The 20,769-nt window shown below is 32.1% G+C and overlaps 1 protein-coding gene across 2 annotated transcripts in view; it reads left to right on the top strand.

Annotated features, from left to right (window-relative positions):
• The first annotated feature begins 2,664 nt into the window (after positions 1–2,664).
• Positions 2,665–20,769, top strand: part of LOC143223036 (uncharacterized) — a 178,375-nt gene continuing 160,270 nt past the window's right edge. For both annotated transcript variants that reach the window (XM_076450410.1, XM_076450411.1), the window contains exon 1: positions 2,665–4,504. In XM_076450410.1, coding sequence (XP_076306525.1) covers positions 3,788–4,504 — 717 coding nt within the window. In that variant the 5' untranslated portion in view covers positions 2,665–3,787. The remainder of the gene's footprint in view (positions 4,505–20,769) is intronic.

Below are 20,769 nucleotides of genomic sequence, written 5' to 3'. Positions count from 1 at the left end.
GCCAATTATTATTAAATAATTAATCACGTAAAATACTACGGAAGGACATCAAGAGCTGGGTGTTAAAAGCAGGTAACAAAAGCACATATTATTCCACTACGTTTCTCTCTACCTCTTACTACAAAATCATTCTGACCATCGTACAGTGTATATTATGTTTGAAGTATATACGTATTGTGTTCTTAAAGCTTATACAAAACCTTTGGGTGGGGTAATAATGAATTCTGTAATAACATGTAATGTTCTAAATAAATTGTGTGAAAGCTAAAATTTTTGTTGTATTTATCATAGCGTCCACATATATTTAAGTTCATAATGTGGACAAAATGAAAGGTATCGCATCTCGTGAAAAGTAAAATAGAACTAGGATCTCTTGTTTCCTATGATAAGCGTGTATAGTTCTGATCTGAAAACAAGTAAGAAACTGCACGTGAAAGAACAAGCTTTCTCTCAGTGACGTATTCAAATATTTGTCTGGATTCTTCATGCGGACTATTTTTTCTAAACTTTCTATTGGTTCAATCACAAATTCAATAATTATCGTTATTCTAGTCTCTACGTTTCTTTCGTTGCTGTCCCCAGTTAAAGAAAGCTGGAGCAGGCTGGAGTATAGATTTAAATAAAGAGCAGAGAAACAGTAAATTAATATATGAAAATCGTCCGTGTTGAATAAGTTACATTTACTAAATTTTCAAAGGTACAAAATGTTTAATCAGTGTGAACTACTTTTAAAAACACATATCTTAACCTACGGTAAATTATACGCTCAAATCTGTTTAGCTTAATTAAAAGAAAGACCGCATTTTGATGGTGAATGATCCTTTCTGATAGCATTTGGATGTTTCAAAATATTCTTATGACACATTTTGTTAAGTTTTGGGACAAAAATAACCTTCAAAATAGACCCCATAAGAAAAATTTAAAACACACTTATATATTATATAATTTTAAAAAAACTCATTATTAAAGTGTTTATTAAACTGTACTGTAGTTTTGTAGTCGTTTGAGTGAAAATGGTAATTAATTGATAAAGGTACTTTAAATATTTTTTTTACTTACAGAATTTTGGACAATAAGAGCTAAATACACAACCTTCGCCTGTTTTTACATTATCAAAAATTTAAATCGTAAATGGTTAGGGAATAAAATTTTGTCTGTATAGTTCTACTTAATGTGATTTTGACAAAAATCCAGATTGTCCCTTAACCTTCTTGGTTACAGATTCACTTGTTCGACTTACTTAGAAGCTACAACGGAACGTCTCATTACATTTAATGTCTGCACTCATAGATTCTTAGAATGATATATTTACTGTTTAGTCAGGAGGTTTTACAATTACATCAGAAATCACTTTTATGATTTATAAATAACAGTGATTATTTTTTAGAATTCACACTGCCATCATGGAAAGGGCAAAAGGTTCCATGTTTGGACAATGTTCTAGGCAGCACGTGCACAGGATATTGCGTCATACTGCACTGAAGCAACTGGAAACGTTAAGAGCTGCTTTTTTGCTTTGCAAAAGACAATTTTTCTCATTGCTATGACTTGTGAAGCAAAACGCAATCTGACATTCGCGAATAAAATTTCAAAATAGCACAGATACAAATACTGAAATATAAAGATTTTTTTATTTTCCTTAGCGCACTGCAAAAGAGTAAGAGGTTTGCTATTGTATTTATTTTACAATAAGGTACATTTAATCATATTTTATACACATGAGTTAAAAAATTAAACAGCTAGCTACCCCATTTATCAGGAAATCTCAGCTTTATTGCAGGTTCAAGCATGCCCCCTCTCCCCCAAGAAAATAACATCAAAATGGTACTAGTTATTTTTCTCTTGAAATTATCAATTCTTTCCACGATAACAATAAATTAATAGAATGGTTATCTTATCATAACATAATCTTCAATGTCTGCACTCATGAATTCTTAGAATGATATATTTACTGTTTAGTCAGGAGGTTTTACAATTACATCAGAAATCACTTTTATGATTTATAAATAACAGTGATTATTTTTTAGAATTTAGCGCTATTGCAAAATGGCGTCTTCATAACGGTCACCACAAAAGCCGATTAAATATTTTTAATACAGTGTTTTTCTCGAATATACCCCGCTAGTACGGTGGTAAGTCTACGGATTTACAAGCTAAAAGCTTCGATTCCCTAGGTGGGCTCGGCAGAGAGCCCGATGTGGCTTTGCTATAAGAAAAAACACACATTTATTTCAAAACTTTTTAATTAATGGTTAAAAAAAAGTGATTTCTCAAACTGGTGGTTTTGTTATGCTTTTCAATTATTGCTTTCTACAAATTATGGGAAAGTGTGCTTGATTGGTTGACCTGTAAATATGAACATTTTTGGTAACTTGTTTAATTTTTCATGGTAATCCAATACACGATTAGGAGCTGTCTGTTTCTAACATCCTGTAACATGTATTTGAATGTATTTGCTGTAGCATGTGTTGAATTAAAATAGGTTTTTATAAAAACACATTTCTGGATCAGAGTTTGATGACCTACACCTAAGTGTTAAGTAAAGTATAACGTTCAGCTTTCAGAAGGTGATCTTTTTATATGAACTGAGTAACAAAGCTGCTGGAAATGTGAAATGTTGCAAAGTTGAGTGATTCTGCTTAGACGGGCGTTAAGAGGCATATTACCGGTAAAGTTCTCTGACCATGCACGCGCACTTCCGTACCTAGGGTTTCCCTGGGCCAGTGGCGCTATTGTCAACTTTTCTTGTTAGCAAAAAGAAAGTAATCGAACCCGTAGGCAAAAGTGAGTGCGCGGTTGTTGTACCTAGTTTCTTCGGACATGAGTAATCTCCATTCGAGCTCGTATCTTCGGAGCCGACAACAAACATAGTATTCGATATCACACGAGTGTGGATGTCGTAAAACTAAGTTGTAAAAAAAACCCTAACCGACTTAAACGTAAAGATCAGTTTAGCTATATTCTACAAGAACTATGTATACATTCGACGAAAATACTAGAAGTAGCAGCGAACATCAGTTACATTTCCTTCTGTACTCCCATTTCTCTTGACACCCCTTCCTCTTATTCAAACTAACTGTGTTATTCACAAGTAGTTAATAGTTTTGTCTTTCTTCTTGTACGTAAAACCCAGGGACCATCAGCATTAAAACGTCCGACACAATATTTCGCTGGCGTTTCGAATTGTTTAAGACAGCGATCCGGGACAATGTTTTGTATCTCCACATAGTGTAAGTTGAAGACGATAAATATATTGTAAAAATAAGTGTTTTTTATCTTACCTATTACGTGCAACCAATTGAATATGAGTAAAACCTCTACATGTGTTTAAGAATTCAGCATATATGAACCAAAGTTTACATTCGTTTGTTCAGAAACGTCGGTATCCGATGACGAGGTTCAGTAAAGTAGTCGATAGCTTTCTCCCCTATCCCCAGCTTCCTCCCCTATCCCTTTCCTTAGTCTTGTTAGTAGAGTAAGGTCGGAGGTTGCTAAAGATAACATTATCAGCATGCGTCAGTTAGTCGACCTTTCTCCCGGGCCCCTGCAGGAGCGACGGATATATAGAGTTGACATCCGTCCGGCCGTTCCCGCCACTTCCTTTGCATACCGGCAGTGACTGCAGCAACGCCACCTGAAACCTTTATCTTGACAATACTTCTGCTTTGAAGCATCTTTCTTGCACAGTATTATTTTACCCTAACGTGCTCGGCTAACAAACGTTGTTGTGGAGACGCTTGTCACTGCTGTTCGTTTGTTAGTGAAAGTATCATCGCGTAAACTGACGATGTCGGCAGCAACGGTGCCGTGGGGTATGGAAGCGAGGGTCATCAGTGGCGTCACTACGGCAAAGGACATACAAATACACGCCACTGACCCTAAACGCCAATCGTCCTTGTTGAGCATGAGGGAAAGTTTGCAAAGTTTTCACGGCGCTAAGAACAAGCGCGATGCCCCGGGAGTCTCACCTGTCAATATCAGAAAACAGCAACCTAGAAAAGAACGAAATCACGTGAACGATGAATTCAGTTCGAGCAACGTAGTCTACAATTCAAGTGAAAGCTGCTCTGCCTCTAACGACATAAATCCTGCCACTAACGGGATGAAGACGAAAAGAACTTCCCCAAAGCCTCCCGCTGAGCGGTTCGGGTCAAAGTCAGATACGACAAACGATTGTTACCCAGATATGTCAGCTTATAGAGATTACCTAAAACCTCGTTACCAAAATGGAGACGTAGTTTTGGAAGTTGAATGTGGTGGGAACAATGGTCAGCTATATCTATCCAAGCTGTGCCAAGGCTCTAAAGGACCGTGTATTTGGTTCCGGGATATGTGGCTTACACCGAACGAATTCCAATACGTTAGTGGACGAGAGACAGCTAAGGACTGGAAACGCAGCATAAGACATGATGGAAAAAGTATGAAACTGTTGTTGTCCAAGGGCATCTTAGCCGTCCATCCACCGACTTGTGATTGTAAAGGATGCCGGATTAGTTCGCCGGTGGTGAGTGTTTTTATATATGTTATAACTCTTTTGTTGTTATTAATTTGTAAAAAAAAAATAATACACTTTTGGATTGGTTGAAAACAAATTTAATAAAAATTACTTGTGTACGGAAGCAGGTTATGCTAATACAATAGCAAATTGGCAAACAACGATTCATTATTTTATGTAGAGAACACACCACGTGAGAACATACCACGTGTTTCAACAGAACATTATTATGTCTTTTTGTTCGTTTATTAATTCACTAACTTCTGTGCTTGACTAACAACCCATTAGATATGTTACAAAGCTCAGCTAGAAACTCATCCAAGTTGAATACCCAAGGAAACACATTCTTTATTTCTACAAACTGTGATAATAAATAGAAATGCGCTTAATGACTACTCAATGTATGTTTTTCTTAGGAACTGTTTTCAAAAAAAAAAAGTAAGTAAGTTGTTCATTCAATTGTTCAATTGGAATTCAATGGAAGTTACCAGCTTGCCAAATTTGTACTAAACTTTATATTGTGTACTAGTGATTGCTATATTGACTCGCCCCCGTCATTTTTTCAGAAAATACTAAATATATGTGAGATGAAAAAAAAAAATTACTGACCAGGTTGTTAGGTGTCGCGGAGACAAAAACGTAAATATATATACACTTACATTAGAAACGATGTTAATTTGTTAACACGTGGAAATTTTGTTGATTTACAGAATTAGTTCATACATACATAGCATTGAACCAGTTCACAGATGTAGTTAGCAACCACTACATACGAGCGCGCGTGTTTAGATACCACTTCATACTAGCAGTTAACTTCGTTAACTTCCAAGGGAGGGAAAAAATAAGCGCATATAAATCAAATTCAATGTTATTTTGTTATAGAATCATTTTGTTTCTTCAGGTTAATTGTTTAGACAAGCTGTATACTAGCAGACTTAGCTCCGTTTTCCACATGTATTTTTGCATGCATGACCAAACACATTTTAAAGTATTATTCATTATAATTCAGTAACTTTTTGTAAAATCAAAATATCATAAACATAATTACATAAAAAGCATAATTTTTTTTATAAAAACAACTAAGTATTGTTAAACATAGCGCCTCACGCCGGTACAGCGGTAAGTCTACGGATTTACAAGGCTAAAATCAGGTTTCGAATCCCCTCGGTGGGCTCAGCAGATAGCCCGATGTGGCTTTGCTATAAGAAAACACACACACATTAAACATAGTTACAGTATGAAAAAAACATTGTTATGGTAAATATTCATGATACTTTTGATAGGTGCACGTGAACCGTTTGCTGTAACAAGAATTTTGTTTTAGAATTTCGCGCAAAGCTACACAAGGGCTATCTGCGCTATCGGTCCCTAATTTAGGAGTGTAAGACCAGAGAGAAGGCAGCTCGTCATCACCACCCACCGCCAACTCTTGAGCTACTCTTTTACCAACGAATAGTGGGATTGACTGTCACATTATAACGCCCCCACAGCTGAAAGGGTGAGCATGTTTGGTGAGATGGGGATTCGAACTCACGACCTTCAGATTTCGAGTTGAACCCCTAAACCTACCTTGCCATACCGAGAGAATAACAATAATTAAACTTCTGGGTAGATTTTAGGACGGAAAACTTGGCAAGTACATTACTATACAGCTCGTTAAATGACCCCTGACCTGGCGTTTGGTCAATGGTTCTTCAATGTAAAAAAATTAGTTATGTATTCTGACAGTGATGATAATAACGGTGACGAAACAAACTTTTTCACTTGTTTGTGTGTTGAATAAAGAATGATGAAATATGTTAACATGCTATAATATTTTATCAATATGCATGTGTAAGATGTCATTAGAACTGATGATCTTATTGCAGATTTAGTACCAGTACCAGTAGACATCCATGTTTAGTAACGGGTTAATTATTTCACAACCATTGACCATTGTTTTGGACTTGAAAGATACTAATACATGAGAATAATACGCAACCATTGTTTTGAAATTACAAGATACTAATACATCAGTATAACACAAAACCGTTGTTTTGGACTTGGGAGATACTAATACATCAGAATAATACACAACCATTGTTTTGGGCTTAGGAGATATTAATACATCAGAATAATATAGTTGCGCCTTGTTCTACCAAAGAGAACCTCAAACGATGAAATATTATAAAGAGTTTTTAGAGTACAAATATAAAAATGTCATGTTCGGAAATTGCATATTTCATCACAATATCAGAGTAATCGTACGAATAATATAAATTATGTTAAACTGTATTATAAGCCATTATATTAGCTTCATTTTGATACCAGTTTTATTAAGGTATCACGTATGCTGACAGAGTTATTACAGTTTTCATAATTTTTTATGCGGCGTTCTCCAGCATATCGTATTTTTTTACTTAGGGTACTTATTAATATCCATTCATAATACGTGTTAAAGCGAGTTACATTTTTCACAGCCATCCATCCAATACTTCTAACATACCAATGCATTAAAAAAATATATGGTTGTGTTTTGTTCTGCAGTAACCAGAACAGGCCCTACGCAACAGCAGTGATATGGTCTTTAATGATAATTGACTCGTTACGCCAAACCTCAGAACATCGTTATATCCTGTGGTAACCCATAAACTCGTGTATGGTACGCTCCAAGACGTGTCACAGTTTTCCAGGGGCTCTTATGGAATAACTAATAATCGCCGAATCCAGAACATTCGCAAGAAAATCCATGATATTCAGATATAAAGTAACGCAGACAACCATCGTGTAGCTTTGCGCGACATCCAAAAGCAAAAAACAGAAATAAAATAACCGATAAAAATAGGCGAAAACCTCATGATACCATAGAGCATGGTTTATCGGGTCAATTCTATGGTTAAACTTGGTGATCGGGCAAGTTACATAGTACAGAGAAATCTGTTGTTGTTTTCTGTCATTTTGGTGTACCTTTGTGCTAGGTTTATTTCATGACAACCCTATTACTAGAGTAAAGACAGTCATCGGCTCACAAAGAGCTTTTTGTGATGGCTGAACTGTGAATAGTATAAAGGTTAAATCATGTAAATATATCTAACGCGCAATCCTAATATTTCCGTTTCTGTATAATATGAGGGCATGACTTCTGCAAAATGAATTAAATAAAAAAAAATCTTTAAAAATTGTTTTTTTTCTTTCCATTTTTTTAGACTCCTTTAAAATAAGTTTTCGGTTCAGATTTGGACGATAATTTTCCAACAGTTCGTATACTTTGATCTATTCTTGTTTGGCAAAGCTCCAAAATTCACATCTATAACTATGGCACGGTTTTCAAAAGATTAAATTTATTTGAAAGAAGAAATAAGCAAAATTATGTAAAATACTGAAGTTGAAATTGATTTTTTTTCAAGAATGTTATACAATGACTTAGAGGATCTAAATAGTCTGTAAAGACTGGATTGTACTAGAAAAAATACCATAGAGTGAGTGAAGAGTGATACACATATGACCATTGTGACTGAAAGATTAACATAACAATATAAATCCAGTAAGACTGAACTGTGCTACACATATGACCATAGTGACTGAAAGATTAACATAACAATATAAATCTAGAAAGACTGAACTGTACTACACATATTACCATAGTGACTGAAAGATTAACATAACAATATAAATCTAGAAAGACTGAACTGTGCTACACATATTACTGTAGTGACTGAAAGATTAACATAACAATATAAATCTAGAAAGACTGAACTGTGCTACACATATTACTGTAGTGACTGAAAGATTAACATAACAATATAAATCTAGAAAGACTGAACTGTGCTACACATATTACTGTAGTGACTGAAAGATTAACATAACAATATAAATCTAGAAAGACTGAACTGTGCTACACATATTACTGTAGTGACTGAAAGATTAACATAACAATATAAATCTAGAAAGACTGAACTGTGCTACACATATTACTGTAGTGACTGAAAGATTAACATAACAATATAAATCTAGAAAGACTGAACTGTGTTACACATATCACCATAGTGACTGAAAGATTAACATAACAATATAAATCTAGAAAGACTGAACTGTGCTACACATATTACTGTAGTGACTGAAAGATTAACATAACAATATAAATCTAGAAAGACTGAACTGTGCTACACATATTACTGTAGTGACTGAAAGATTAACATAACAATATAAATCTAGAAAGACTGAACTGTGCTACACATATTACTGTAGTGACTGAAAGATTAACATAACAATATAAATCTAGAAAGACTGAACTGTGCTACACATATTACTGTAGTGACTGAAAGATTAACATAACAATATAAATCTAGAAAGACTGAACTGTGCTACACATATTACTGTAGTGACTGAAAGATTAACATAACAATATAAATCTAGAAAGACTGAACTGTGCTACACATATGACCATAGTGACTGAAAGATTAACATAACAATATAAATCTAGAAAGACTGAACTGTGCTACACATATTACTGTAGTGACTGAAAGATTAACATAACAATATAAATCTAGAAAGACTGAACTGTGCTACACATATGACCATAGTGACTGAAAGATTAACATAACAATATAAATCTAGAAAGACTGAACTGTGCTACACATATTACTGTAGTGACTGAAAGATTAACATAACAATATAAATCTAGAAAGACTGAACTGTGCTACACATATGACCATAGTGACTGAAAGATTAACATAACAATATAAATCTAGAAAGACTGAACTCTGCTACACATATTACTGTAGTGACTGAAAGATTAACATAACAATATAAATCTAGAAAGACTGAACTGTGCTACACATATTACTCTGATGACTGAAAGATTAACATAACAATATAAATCCAGAAAGACTGAACTGTGCTACACATATTACTGTAGTGACTGAAAGATTAACATAACAATATAAATCTAGAAAGACTGAACTGTGCTACACATATGACCATAGTGACTGAAAGATTAACATAACAATATAAATCTAGAAAGACTGAACTGTGCTACACATATTACTGTAGTGACTGAAAGATTAACATAACAATATAAATCTAGAAAGACTGAACTGTGCTACACATATTACTGTAGTGACTGAAAGATTAACATAACAATATAAATCTAGAAAGACTGAACTGTGCTACACATATTACTGTAGTGACTGAAAGATTAACATAACAATATAAATCTAGAAAGACTGAACTGTGCTACACATATTACTGTAGTGACTGAAAGATTAACATAACAATATAAATCTAGAAAGACTGAACTGTGCTACACATATTACCATGTAGTGACTGAAAGATTAACATAACAATATAAATCTAGAAAGACTGAACTGTGCTACACATATTACTGTAGTGACTGAAAGATTAACATAACAATATAAATCTAGAAAGACTGAACTGTGCTACACATATTACCATAGTGACTGAAAGATTAACATAACAATATAAATCTAGAAAGACTGAACTGTGCTACACATATTACTGTAGTGACTGAAAGATTAACATAACAATATAAATCTAGAAAGACTGAACTGTGCTACACATATAACCATAGTGACTGAAAGATTAACATAACAATATAAATCTAGAAAGACTGAACTGTGCTACACATATTACCATAGTGACTGAAAGATTAACATAACAATATAAATCTAGAAAGACTGAACTGTGCTACACATATTACTGTAGTGACTGAAAGATTAACATAACAATATAAATCTAGAAAGACTGAACTGTGCTACATTTATTACCATAGTGACTGAAAGATTAACATAACAATATAAATCTAGAAAGACTGAACTGTGCTACACATATTACTGTAGTGACTGAAAGATTAACATAACAATATAAATCTAGAAAGACTGAACTGTGCTACACATATTACTGTAGTGACTGAAAGATTAACATAACAATATAAATCTAGAAAGACTGAACTGTGCTACACATATGACCATAGTGACTGAAAGATTAACATAACAATATAAATCTAGAAAGACTGAACTGTGCTACACATATGACCATAGTGACTGAAAGATTAACATAACAATATAAATCTAGAAAGACTGAACTGTGCTACACATATTACTGTAGTGACTGAAAGATTAACATAACAATATAAATCTAGAAAGACTGAACTGTGCTACACATATTACCATAGTGACTGAAAGATTAACATAACAATATAAATCTAGAAAGACTGAACTGTGCTACACATATTACTGTAGTGACTGAAAGATTAACATAACAATATAAATCTAGAAAGACTGAACTGTGCTACACATATTACTGTAGTGACTGAAAGATTAACATAACAATATAAATCTAGAAAGACTGAACTGTGCTACACATATGACCATAGTGACTGAAAGATTAACATAACAATATAAATCTAGAAAGACTGAACTGTGCTACACATATTACTGTAGTGACTGAAAGATTAACATAACAATATAAATCTAGAAAGACTGAACTGTGCTACACATATTACCATAGTGACTGAAAGATTAACATAACAATATAAATCTAGAAAGACTGAACTGTGCTACACATATTACTGTAGTGACTGAAAGATTAACATAACAATATAAATCTAGAAAGACTGAACTGTGCTACACATATGACCATAGTGACTGAAAGATTAACATAACAATATAAATCTAGAAAGACTGAACTGTGCTACACATATTACTGTAGTGACTGAAAGATTAACATAACAATATAAATCTAGAAAGACTGAACTGTGCTACACATATTACTGTAGTGACTGAAAGATTAACATAACAATATAAATCTAGAAAGACTGAACTGTGCTACACATATTACCATAGTGACTGAAAGATTAACATAACAATATAAATCTAGAAAGACTGAACTGTGCTACACATATTACTGTAGTGACTGAAAGATTAACATAACAATATAAATCTAGAAAGACTGAACTGTGCTACACATATTACCATAGTGACTGAAAGATTAACATAACAATATAAATCTAGAAAGACTGAACTGTGCTACACATATTACTGTAGTGACTGAAAGATTAACATAACAATATAAATCTAGAAAGACTGAACTGTGCTACACATATGACCATAGTGACTGAAAGATTAACATAACAATATAAATCTAGAAAGACTGAACTGTGCTACACATATTACTGTAGTGACTGAAAGATTAACATAACAATATAAATCTAGAAAGACTGAACTGTGCTACACATATTACTGTAGTGACTGAAAGATTAACATAACAATATAAATCTAGAAAGACTGAACTGTGCTACACATATGACCATAGTGACTGAAAGATTAACATAACAATATAAATCTAGAAAGACTGAACTGTGCTACACATATTACTGTAGTGACTGAAAGATTAACATAACAATATAAATCTAGAAAGACTGAACTGTGCTACACATATGACCATAGTGACTGAAAGATTAACATAACAATATAAATCTAGAAAGACTGAACTGTGCTACACATATTACTGTAGTGACTGAAAGATTAACATAACAATATAAATCTAGAAAGACTGAACTGTGCTACACATATTACCATAGTGACTGAAAGATTAACATAACAATATAAATCTAGAAAGACTGAACTGTGCTACACATATTACCATAGTGACTGAAAGATTAACATAACAATATAAATCTAGAAAGACTGAACTGTGCTACACATATTACTGTAGTGACTGAAAGATTAACATAACAATATAAATCTAGAAAGACTGAACTGTGCTACACATATGACCATAGTGACTGAAAGATTAACATAACAATATAAATCTAGAAAGACTGAACTGTGCTACACATATTACTGTAGTGACTGAAAGATTAACATAACAATATAAATCTAGAAAGACTGAACTGTGCTACACATATTACCATAGTGACTGAAAGATTAACATAACAATATAAATCTAGAAAGACTGAACTGTGCTACACATATTACTGTAGTGACTGAAAGATTAACATAACAATATAAATCTAGAAAGACTGAACTGTGCTACACATATTACTGTAGTGACTGAAAGATTAACATAACAATATAAATCTAGAAAGACTGAACTGTGCTACACATATTACCATAGTGACTGAAAGATTAACATAACAATATAAATCTAGAAAGACTGAACTGTGCTACACATATTACTGTAGTGACTGAAAGATTAACATAACAATATAAATCTAGAAAGACTGAACTGTGCTACACATATTACTGTAGTGACTGAAAGATTAACATAACAATATAAATCTAGAAAGACTGAACTGTGCTACACATATTACTGTAGTGACTGAAAGATTAACATAACAATATAAATCTAGAAAGACTGAACTGTGCTACACATATTACTGTAGTGACTGAAAGATTAACATAACAATATAAATCTAGAAAGACTGAACTGTGCTACACATATTACTGTAGTGACTGAAAGATTAACATAACAATATAAATCTAGAAAGACTGAACTGTGCTACACATATTACCATAGTGACTGAAAGATTAACATAACAATATAAATCTAGAAAGACTGAACTGTGCTACACATATTACTGTAGTGACTGAAAGATTAACATAACAATATAAATCTAGAAAGACTGAACTGTGCTACACATATTACCATAGTGACTGAAAGATTAACATAACAATATAAATCTAGAAAGACTGAACTGTGCTACACATATGACCATAGTGACTGAAAGATTAACATAACAATATAAATCTAGAAAGACTGAACTGTGCTACACATATTACTGTAGTGACTGAAAGATTAACATAACAATATAAATCTAGAAAGACTGAACTGTGCTACACATATGACCATAGTGACTGAAAGATTAACATAACAATATAAATCTAGAAAGACTGAACTGTGCTACACATATTACTGTAGTGACTGAAAGATTAACATAACAATATAAATCTAGAAAGACTGAACTGTGCTACACATATTACTGTAGTGACTGAAAGATTAACATAACAATATAAATCTAGAAAGACTGAACTGTGCTACACATATTACTGTAGTGACTGAAAGATTAACATAACAATATAAATCTAGAAAGACTGAACTGTGCTACACATATTACTGTAGTGACTGAAAGATTAACATAACAATATAAATCTAGAAAGACTGAACTGTGCTACACATATTACCATAGTGACTGAAAGATTAACATAACAATATAAATCTAGAAAGACTGAACTGTGCTACACATATTACTGTAGTGACTGAAAGATTAACATAACAATATAAATCTAGAAAGACTGAACTGTGCTACACATATTACCATAGTGACTGAAAGATTAACATAACAATATAAATCTAGAAAGACTGAACTGTGCTACACATATTACCATAGTGACTGAAAGATTAACATAACAATATAAATCTAGAAAGACTGAACTGTGCTACACATATTACTGTAGTGACTGAAAGATTAACATAACAATATAAATCTAGAAAGACTGAACTGTGCTACACATATTACTGTAGTGACTGAAAGATTAACATAACAATATAAATCTAGAAAGACTGAACTGTGCTACACATATTACTGTAGTGACTGAAAGATTAACATAACAATATAAATCTAGAAAGACTGAACTGTGCTACACATATGACCATAGTGACTGAAAGATTAACATAACAATATAAATCTAGAAAGACTGAACTGTGCTACACATATTACTGTAGTGACTGAAAGATTAACATAACAATATAAATCTAGAAAGACTGAACTGTGCTACACATATTACTGTAGTGACTGAAAGATTAACATAACAATATAAATCTAGAAAGACTGAACTGTGCTACACATATGACCATAGTGACTGAAAGATTAACATAACAATATAAATCTAGAAAGACTGAACTGTGCTACACATATTACTGTAGTGACTGAAAGATTAACATAACAATATAAATCTAGAAAGACTGAACTGTGCTACACATATGACCATAGTGACTGAAAGATTAACATAACAATATAAATCTAGAAAGACTGAACTGTGCTACACATATTACTGTAGTGACTGAAAGATTAACATAACAATATAAATCTAGAAAGACTGAACTGTGCTACACATATTACTGTAGTGACTGAAAGATTAACATAACAATATAAATCTAGAAAGACTGAACTGTGCTACACATATTACTGTAGTGACTGAAAGATTAACATAACAATATAAATCTAGAAAGACTGAACTGTGCTACACATATTACTGTAGTGACTGAAAGATTAACATAACAATATAAATCTAGAAAGACTGAACTGTGCTACACATATGACCATAGTGACTGAAAGATTAACATAACAATATAAATCTAGAAAGACTGAACTGTGCTACACATATTACTGTAGTGACTGAAAGATTAACATAACAATATAAATCTAGAAAGACTGAACTGTGCTACACATATTACTGTAGTGACTGAAAGATTAACATAACAATATAAATCTAGAAAGACTGAACTGTGCTACACATATTACTGTAGTGACTGAAAGATTAACATAACAATATAAATCTAGAAAGACTGAACTGTGCTACACATATTACTGTAGTGACTGAAAGATTAACATAACAATATAAATCTAGAAAGACTGAACTGTGCTACACATATGACCATAGTGACTGAAAGATTAACATAACAATATAAATCTAGAAAGACTGAACTGTGCTACACATATGACCATAGTGACTGAAAGATTAACATAACAATATAAATCTAGAAAGACTGAACTGTGCTACACATATTACTGTAGTGACTGAAAGATTAACATAACAATATAAATCTAGAAAGACTGAACTGTGCTACACATATTACCATAGTGACTGAAAGATTAACATAACAATATAAATCTAGAAAGACTGAACTGTGCTACACATATTACTGTAGTGACTGAAAGATTAACATAACAATATAAATCTAGAAAGACTGAACTGTGCTACACATATTACTGTAGTGACTGAAAGATTAACATAACAATATAAATCTAGAAAGACTGAACTGTGCTACACATATTACTGTAGTGACTGAAAGATTAACATAACAATATAAATCTAGAAAGACTGAACTGTGCTACACATATTACTGTAGTGACTGAAAGATTAACATAACAATATAAATCTAGAAAGACTGAACTGTGCTACACATATTACCATAGTGACTGAAAGATTAACATAACAATATAAATCTAGAAAGACTGAACTGTGCTACACATATTACTGTAGTGACTGAAAGATTAACATAACAATATAAATCTAGAAAGACTGAACTGTGCTACACATATTACCATAGTGACTGAAAGATTAACATAACAATATAAATCTAGAAAGACTGAACTGTGCTACACATATTACTGTAGTGACTGAAAGATTAACATAACAATATAAATCTAGAAAGACTGAACTGTGCTACACATATTACTGTAGTGACTGAAAGATTAACATAACAATATAAATCTAGAAAGACTGAACTGTGCTACACATATTACCATAGTGACTGAAAGATTAACATAACAATATAAATCTAGAAAGACTGAACTGTGCTACACATATTACTGTAGTGACTGAAAGATTAACATAACAATATAAATCTAGAAAGACTGAACTGTGCTACACATATTACTGTAGTGACTGAAAGATTAACATAACAATATAAATCTAGAAAGACTGAACTGTGCTACACATATTACTGTAGTGACTGAAAGATTAACATAACAATATAAATCTAGAAAGACTGAACTGTGCTACACATATTACTGTAGTGACTGAAAGATTAACATAACAATATAAATCTAGAAAGACTGAACTGTGCTACACATATTACCATAGTGACTGAAAGATTAACATAACAATATAAATCTAGAAAGACTGAACTGTGCTACACATATTACTGTAGTGACTGAAAGATTAACATAACAATATAAATCTAGAAAGACTGAACTGTGCTACACATATTACTGTAGTGACTGAAAGATTAACATAACAATATAAATCTAGAAAGACTGAACTGTGCTACACATATTACTGTAGTGACTGAAAGATTAACATAACAATATAAATCTAGAAAGACTGAACTGTGCTACACATATTACTGTAGTGACTGAAAGATTAACATAACAATATAAATCTAGAAAGACTGAACTGTGCTACACATATTACTGTAGTGACTGAAAGATTAACATAACAATATAAATCTAGAAAGACTGAACTGTGCTACACATATTACTGTAGTGACTGAAAGATTAACATAACAATATAAATCTAGAAAGACTGAACTGTGCTACACATATGACCATAGTGACTGAAAGATTAACATAACAATATAAATCTAGAAAGACTGAACTGTGCTACACATATTACTGTAGTGACTGAAAGATTAACATAACAATATAAATCTAGAAAGACTGAACTGTGCTACACATATTACTGTAGTGACTGAAAGATTAACATAACAATATAAATCTAGAAAGACTGAACTGTGCTACACATATTACTGTAGTGACTGAAAGATTAACATAACAATATAAATCTAGAAAGACTGAACTGTGCTACACATATTACTGTAGTGACTGAAAGATTAACATAACAATATAAATCTAGAAAGACTGAACTGTGCTACACATATTACTGTAGTGACTGAAAGATTAACATAACAATATAAATCTAGAAAGACTGAACTGTGCTACACATATTACTGTAGTGACTGAAAGATTAACATAACAATATAAATCTAGAAAGACTGAACTGTGCTACACATATTACTGTAGTGACTGAAAGATTAACATAACAATATAAATCTAGAAAGACTGAACTGTGCTACACATATTACTGTAGTGACTGAAAGATTAACATAACAATATAAATCTAGAAAGACTGAACTGTGCTACACATATTACTGTAGTGACTGAAAGATTAACATAACAATATAAATCTAGAAAGACTGAACTGTGCTACACATATTACTGTAGTGACTGAAAGATTAACATAACAATATAAATCTAGAAAGACTGAACTGTGCTACACATATTACTGTAGTGACTGAAAGATTAACATAACAATATAAATCTAGAAAGACTGAACTGTGCTACACATATTACTGTAGTGACTGAAAGATTAACATAACAATATAAATCTAGAAAGACTGAACTGTGCTACACATATTACTGTAGTGACTGAAAGATTAACATAACAATATAAATCTAGAAAGACTGAACTGTGCTACACATATTACCATAGTGACTGAAAGATTAACATAACAATATAAATCTAGAAAGACTGAACTGTGCTACACATATTACTGTAGTGACTGAAAGATTAACATAACAATATAAATCTAGAAAGACTGAACTGTGCTACACATATTACTGTAGTGACTGAAAGATTAACATAACAATATAAATCTAGAAAGACTGAACTGTGCTACACATATTACTGTAGTGACTGAAAGATTAACATAACAATATAAATCTAGAAAGACTGAACTGTGCTACACATATTACCATAGTGACTGAAAGATTAACATAACAATATAAATCTAGAAAGACTGAACTGTGCTACACATATTACTGTAGTGACTGAAAGATTAACATAACAATATAAATCTAGAAAGACTGAACTGTGCTACACATATTACTGTAGTGACTGAAAGATTAACATAACAATATAAATCTAGAAAGACTGAACTGTGCTACACATATTACTGTAGTGACTGAAAGATTAACATAACAATATAAATCTAGAAAGACTGAACTGTGCTACACATATTACTGTAGTGACTGAAAGATTAACATAACAATATAAATCTAGAAAGACTGAACTGTGCTACAGTGACTGAAAGATATAACAACTAGAAAGACTAGTGACTGAAAGATTAACATAACAATATAAATCTAGAAAGACTGAACTGTGCTACACATATTACTGTAGTGACTGAAAGATTAACATAACAATATAAATCTAGAAAGACTGAACTGTGCTACACATATTACTGTAGTGACTGAAAGATTAACATAACAATATAAATCTAGAAAGACTGAACTGTGCTACACATATTACTGTAGTGACTGAAAGATTAACATAACAATATAAATCTAGAAAGACTGAACTGTGCTACACATATTACTGTAGTGACTGAAAGATTAACATAACAATATAAATCTAGAAAGACTGAACTGTGCTACACATATTACTGTAGTGACTGAAAGATTAACATAACAATATAAATCTAGAAAGACTGAACTGTGCTACACATATTACTGTAGTGACTGAAAGATTAACATAACAATATAAATCTAGAAAGACTGAACTGTGCTACACATATTACTGTAGTGACTGAAAGATTAACATAACAATATAAATCTAGAAAGACTGAACTGTGCTACACATATTACTGTAGTGACTGAAAGATTAACATAACAATATAAATCTAGAAAGACTGAACTGTGCTACACATATTACTGTAGTGACTGAAAGATTAACATAACAATATAAATCTAGAAAGACTGAACTGTGCTACACATATTACTGTAGTGACTGAAAGATTAACATAACAATATAAATCTAGAAAGACTGAACTGTGCTACACATATTACTGTAGTGACTGAAAGATTAACATAACAATATAAATCTAGAAAGACTGAACTGTGCTACACATATTACTGTAGTGACTGAAAGATTAACATAACAATATAAATCTAGAAAGACTGAACTGTGCTACACATATTACTGTAGTGACTGAAAGATTAACATAACAATATAAATCTAGAAAGACTGAACTGTGCTACACATATTACTGTAGTGACTGAAAGATTAACATAACAATATAAATCTAGAAAGACTGAACTGTGCTACACATATTACCATAGTGACTGAAAGATTAACATAACAATATAAATCTAGAAAGACTGAACTGTGCTACACATATTACTGTAGTGACTGAAAGATTAACATAACAATATAAATCTAGAAAGACTGAACTGTGCTACACATATTACTGTAGTGACTGAAAGATTAACATAACAATATAAATCTAGAAAGACTGAACTGTGCTACACATATTACTGTAGTGACTGAAAGATTAACATAACAATATAAATCTAGAAAGACTGAACTGTGCTACACATATTACCATAGTGACTGAAAGATTAACATAACAATATAAATCTAGAAAGACTGAACTGTGCTACACATATTACTGTAGTGACTGAAAGATTAACATAACAATATAAATCTAGAAAGACTGAACTGTGCTACACATATTACTGTAGTGACTGAAAGATTAACATAACAATATAAATCTAGAAAGACTGAACTGTGCTACACATATTACTGTAGTGACTGAAAGATTAACATAACAATATAAATCTAGAAAGACTGAACTGTGCTACACATATTACTGTAGTGACTGAAAGATTAACATAACAATATAAATCTAGAAAGACTGAACTGTGCTACACATATTACTGTAGTGACTGAAAGATTAACATAACAATATAAATCTAGAAAGACTGAACTGTGCTACACATATTACCATAGTGACTGAAAGATTAACATAACAATATAAATCTAGAAAGACTGAACTGTGCTACACATATTACTGTAGTGACTGAAAGATTAACATAACAATATAAATCTAGAAAGACTGAACTGTGCTACACATATTACTGTAGTGACTGAAAGATTAACATAACAATATAAATCTAGAAAGACTGAACTGTGCTACACATATTACTGTAGTGACTGAAAGATTAACATAACAATATAAATCTAGAAAGACTGAACTGTGCTACACATATTACCATAGTGACTGAAAGATTAACATAACAATATAAATCTAGAAAGACTGAACTGTGCTACACATATTACTGTAGTGACTGAAAGATTAACATAACAATATAAATCTAGAAAGACTGAACTGTGCTACACATATTACTGTAGTGACTGAAAGATTAACATAACAATATAAATCTAGAAAGACTGAACTGTGCTACACATATTACCATAGTGACTGAAAGATTAACATAACAATATAAATCTAGAAAGACTGAACTGTGCTACACATATTACTGTAGTGACTGAAAGATTAACATAACAATATAAATCTAGAAAGACTGAACTGTGCTACACATATTACTGTAGTGACTGAAAGATTAACATAACAATATAAATCTAGAAAGACTGAACTGTGCTACACATATTACTGTAGTGACTGAAAGATTAACATAACAATATAAATCT

The sequence above is a fragment of the Tachypleus tridentatus genome, chromosome 8 (assembly GCF_004210375.1).
Source record: "Tachypleus tridentatus isolate NWPU-2018 chromosome 8, ASM421037v1, whole genome shotgun sequence".
Lineage (NCBI taxonomy): Eukaryota > Metazoa > Arthropoda > Merostomata > Xiphosura > Limulidae > Tachypleus > Tachypleus tridentatus.
The sequence above is the reverse complement of the archived record's forward strand: the minus strand, read 5'-3'. Positions and strand labels throughout refer to the sequence as shown.